This window comes from Nansenia antarctica (genome assembly GCF_963989245.1).
Source record: "Nansenia antarctica genome assembly, chromosome: 6".
NCBI lineage: Eukaryota > Metazoa > Chordata > Actinopteri > Argentiniformes > Microstomatidae > Nansenia > Nansenia antarctica.
The window spans coordinates 72,701,131-72,706,130 of NC_137676.1; the positions used below are offsets into that span (position 1 = coordinate 72,701,131).

Genomic DNA, 5,000 nt, shown 5'->3' on the forward strand with positions numbered 1-5,000 from the left:
AGGCGCAGCCAGGAGGAGCTTCAGACGGAGAGGAGCAGGCTGCACACGCTGCACCACCTGCAGCTAGGTAACCGTCGCCATGGGGACGCCGCATCACCACGGCAACAGCCACAGCCTCACGGGAGCACCGGGAGTTTTTGATCTGTGTGCGTGTGTGTGGAGGGGGGGGGATACGTGTGTGTGTGTGTGTGTGTGTGTGTATGTGTGTGTGGATACGTTTGTGTGTGTGTGTGTGGGGATACGTGTGTGTAAATGTTTGCGGAGATTTGTGTGTGTGTGGGGGGGGGGGATATATGTGTGTGTGTGTGTGTGTGTGTGTGTGTGGATACGTGTGTGTGTGTGTGTGGGGATACGTGTGTGTAAATGTTTGCGGAGATTTGTGTGTGTGTGTGGGGGTACGAGTGTGTGTGTGGATACGAGTGTGTGTGTGTGTGTGTGTGTGTGTGGATATGTGTGTGTGTGTGTGTGTGTGTGTGTGGAGACATGTGTGTAAATGTTTACGGAGATTTGTGTGTGTGTGTGTGTCTGTGTGTGTGTGTGTGTGTGTGTGTGTGTGTGTTTGTTTAGACAAGGCAAGGCAAGTTTATTTGTAGAACATTTCATACAACAGGGGCAATTCAAAGTGCTTAAAGCCCCTTTTCCAGCCCGGTCTGGCCTGCTTCTTTGGCGCTTTTCCATATGTCGGCCCGGGTCGGGTCAGGTCGGGTCGGGTCGCTTCTTTAGCTCCCCTTCGATACCAGGGTCTACATTTTTAGACCCGGATCTTTTTGCCAGGCTGCGTGTGACGTGTGACGCTGCACACCGTTGATTGGTCAATGGAAATCGTCATCCCATGTTCATAGATTTCTTTGCTAACCGCCATCTTGAAATACCACATTCGCTCTTGGAAAATGTCACTACAGTTTCTGTAATAGCTTATTAATAAAGATTCGAAAAATTATGCTGACCATCGTATTATCTTAGTTTAATGTCATTTCAATGCATCATAGAACTTTGATTTACAACAAGCATAACACAAAAATCGCTATTATGCACCGTCTTTGCCCGTGAATAACACCGGCTGTGGAGGTGGTACAAACACAATACTCCTTTGAATGAATGAATGAATGAATGAATGAATGAATGAATGGACTATTGTCATTGCTACAGTACAGGTACCAAACAATGAAATGTAGGAGGGGTGGCTCCCCTGGTGTTAGGAAAGGGAAAAAAAACACTTTTAGAAAAAGAATAAAATCACAAGAAGGTAAGGAGCTGGTTTACATAAATAAAGGCTATGTACACAATCCACTGTACTATACTGCACAGATAGTCAACTAGGGTTGTCATATTGCACAAAAGTATTTTTTCACGTTATTTAAAGTGTCACAGTTTGCAGGCTTGAAATGTACATGTTTGTGCCTCAGCACTAGCTGCCATACAATCCGTCCAGACTGTCCTGGGCCCTGGGCCTAGGCCTTTGCTGTGTTCAGGGCCTTGACGGCCCTGTGGTAGAAGCAGTTCTTCAGTCTGTTTGTCTTAGCGGCCGGGGTCCTGTACCTCCTTTTCGAGGGCAGCCTGATAAAGTGAACGTGCCCAGGGTGGGTCGGGTCCCTGGAGATCTTGGAGGCCTTCCTGAGACAGCGTGTGTTGTACAGCTCTTCCAGAGAGGGGAGGGGGGCGCCGGTGATCTTATGTGCTGTTCTCACGACTCTCTGTAGCGCGTTTCTCTCCGCTGTTGTGCAGCTTTAGAACCAGTTGCAGATGCCGTAGGTGAGGATGCTCTCCACTGCGCCGCGGTAGAAGGCCACCAGTATCTCCTGCTTGTTGTGTTCTTTCCTGAGGCATCTCAGGCTAACTTCACCATCGGTGAACTTTGCTAACTTCACCATCGGTCTACGGTCATTTTGAGCCCTTAACCACCGCGCTGACACCCCGAGAAGTTATGCTTTTAACCGTAAACTCGATGAACCGGGAGTTCACCCGGCCGCTGCTGCTCGCAGCACCGCTTGCTGCTGGTTGAAAGTCGTGTTGACAGCGGGGGCAGAGAATATTTCTACCCGGGAATTCCATTCAAATGCCCGCGTCAGTCAGCCTTTTCTGTAGAAATACATCGCTCCGTTATATATCTAACGTTACATGTTTTAAGGCTGATCTGTGCATGATAGTGCTGCATTATGTTGATCTATTTATATCGATCTATTCTTGCCAATTCCTTATTACCAGTGGAAAGGGGGATGGCTAAAACACTTTGAATGGAATAGATAGGACTTTCCGTTCAATGAAGCATTGATACTCGCGAGTTCATCTCGCTTTTCCCCCCGTTGATGTATTAAACAATCTAAGCAATCTAATCAGAGCAGTTGTTATTGTGTCATATTATTGATGGATGTGCCATTTTTGATGGACAGCAGTGAGCGGATGACTGGATGTCAACTTCAACTTCAATGGAATCCCAAGCTGTGCCGTCCAGCCATTTTCGCCGTTCACGCATGAGTCAAATGCCAGTAGATTCGCGTCTTGTCGGCGTTCCCCTGGTTGCGAGATCTAAACTACTAGAACTGAAATCGGCAGGTAACAGGCACGTAACATCCATATGCTGTATATATACAGTACATACATGTATTTGACTACCAGCAAGACACCGGAGCACTCTATAAACGCGGAGATTGGAGCCCCGCGTCAGTCAGCCTTTTCGTAGAAATACATCGCTTCCCAATCCCTGGTTGCGAGATCTAAACTACAAATCTACTAGAACTGAAAGCGGCAAGTAGGCTAACAGGCACGTAACATCCATATGCTGTATAAATAAATATATTTGACTACCAGCAAGACAGCGCTGCACTCGTATCTATCAGCCTGTCTGTATAATGATGTCGTTGAATGCCGATGCTGAGATACTGTGCTGATGGACCATTCGCTGACTGTCTTAATAAATCAAGTACAGAGATTCCAACCCGTGTTGAACATTCTATTTCCTTGTCAAATCGTGTATGCTGCGCACCTAATCTATCCTGAGATGACAACGCATTTAAGATCACAATCCTCAATAGATTGATTCCATCGTTTTACCGACAAGAAGATTCTACAATCTATCAGCCTTTCCGTAGAAATACATCGCTCCCTGTATAACGATATATATCTAACGTTACATGTTTTAAGGCTGATCTGTGCATGATGGTGCTGCATTTTGACATAATTCTTATCGCATTTCCCCCCGTTGTGCTGTGCCGTTCCGTAGTCCAGAGCTTCATCATCCCCCTTCACCCCTTTCCATCCCTGGCGTCATTTTATCAATGAACGTGGTATTATACATATTTACATATTACATATTTGTTGTTATTTATGGAAGTGTCCGGTTGCTGGAGGAACCAGGACGCCGGCTACACTGCACAGTTTAGCCCGAAATAGAGAGAGTGCTGTACACCCCGAGAAGTCATGCTTTTAACCGTAAACTCAATGAACCCGCTGCTGCTCGCAGCACCGCGCCAGCTGGTTGAAACTGACAGCGGGGGGAGAGAAAAGTTTTCCCAAAATAACAGGAGTCGCATAATGATGCTAAAGTACTAGCCACTTGATATGCTGAACATAACAATGATACTACAGTTCATAAAGCAGACAAGTGAAGGCAGTGGTTTTAAGGGTTCAAAAAACATGACTTTATTATGTGTAGAACAACATATGTGCAGAACAAAATCCAATAGAAATGATTCAAACATGCAGACAATCAGGCAGTAGCCATCTCATATGCTGAACATAACAATGATGCTACAGTGAGGTAAAGTAGTAGCCATCTCCTTACGATAGCCCACATAAGTTTCTTTCTCTTTTCAGCATTCCTCTTTCGAGTATCCTTCCTTCTGTCTTCGCTCTTCTGTCTTCTCTCTTTTCTCTCCAAAAAACCACGGTTAATAATATACCACATGCCGAGGGAAAGGCATACGATAGCTGCAAGTTCCTCCATGCTGCTATTGTTGCTGTGTTGTGTCTCGTGAAAATATACGTCACCACCATGGCGCGCTGTTATGACGCGTAACTCCGCCTACTATCGCCTACTCCTCCTACTAGTTCCGGGTCTGATGTGTATAGTGGAAAACCAGAACTGATCAAAAGCGGGCCAAAGCGGGCCGAACCGACCTGACGCGACCCGAGCTGGGCTGCTGATGGAAAAGCGCCATTACATACAGCCTTAAACAATACAGAAAAAGAAGGATAGTAAGAAAAAATTATTCATAAAAATAAAAATGGCAAGAATAGATACATGTATATAGAAAATAAATCAATAAACATCCTACAACATAATAAGACAATGAATAAAAAGATATAGATAAAAGTGTTACTGCAACTGTTCCTGATACAGCGTGTGAGATGGTGCAGATACTGGTCTGTGTTTATGTGAATGTGTGAATGAGAGGCCGTTGCAAAGCGCTTTGGAATAAGGCGCTATATAAGTCAGACCATTTTTATCCTGGCAGATACGGTGTGTGAGATCGCAGTGTAAAATGACATATTTGCAAACAACATTTACATTTAGCCTATCTACAGTATATCTATCTATATTTGCAGTGAATTTATAGCGCTTGATTTATGGTTTTTATGTAAATGTTGTAAATGCGCCAATGTGTGTGTGTGTGTGTGTGTGTAGCTAAGGGAGTGTGAGCTGGGGGCGGTGGTGAACAGGGACTAACCGTGTGTGTGTGTGTGTGTGTGTGTGTCTGTGTATGTGTATGTGTGTGAGAGTGTGAGTGTGTGAGTGTCTGACTCTCTGTGTGTGTGTGTGAGAGTGTGAGTGTCTGACATGACTGACTCTATGTGTGTGTGTGTGTGTGTGTGTGTGTGTGTGTGTGTGTGTGTGTGAGTAGATAAGCAGCGTGCCGAGCTGAGCCAGCAGCATAGGGAGCTGAGCAGACAGCTGACCCAGAGACACATGCAGCAGATAGAAGACCTGCAAGCCGAACTCAACACACACACACAGATGATGGCCCTGCAGCAGGTAACACACACACACACACACACACACA

At 45.6% G+C, this 5,000-nt stretch overlaps 1 protein-coding gene across 1 annotated transcript in view; it reads left to right on the plus strand.

Annotated features, from left to right (window-relative positions):
* Nucleotides 1-5,000, plus strand: part of fam184b (family with sequence similarity 184 member B) — a gene marked incomplete at both ends in the record, with an annotated part of 23,745 nt that overhangs the window by 12,854 nt on the left and 5,891 nt on the right. Inside the window, 2 exons of the mRNA XM_080534862.1 lie at nt 1-67; nt 4,842-4,972. The exon at nt 1-67 is cut by the window's left edge and continues 63 nt beyond it. Coding sequence (XP_080390988.1) covers nt 1-67; nt 4,842-4,972 — 198 coding nt within the window. The remainder of the gene's footprint in view (nt 68-4,841; nt 4,973-5,000) is intronic.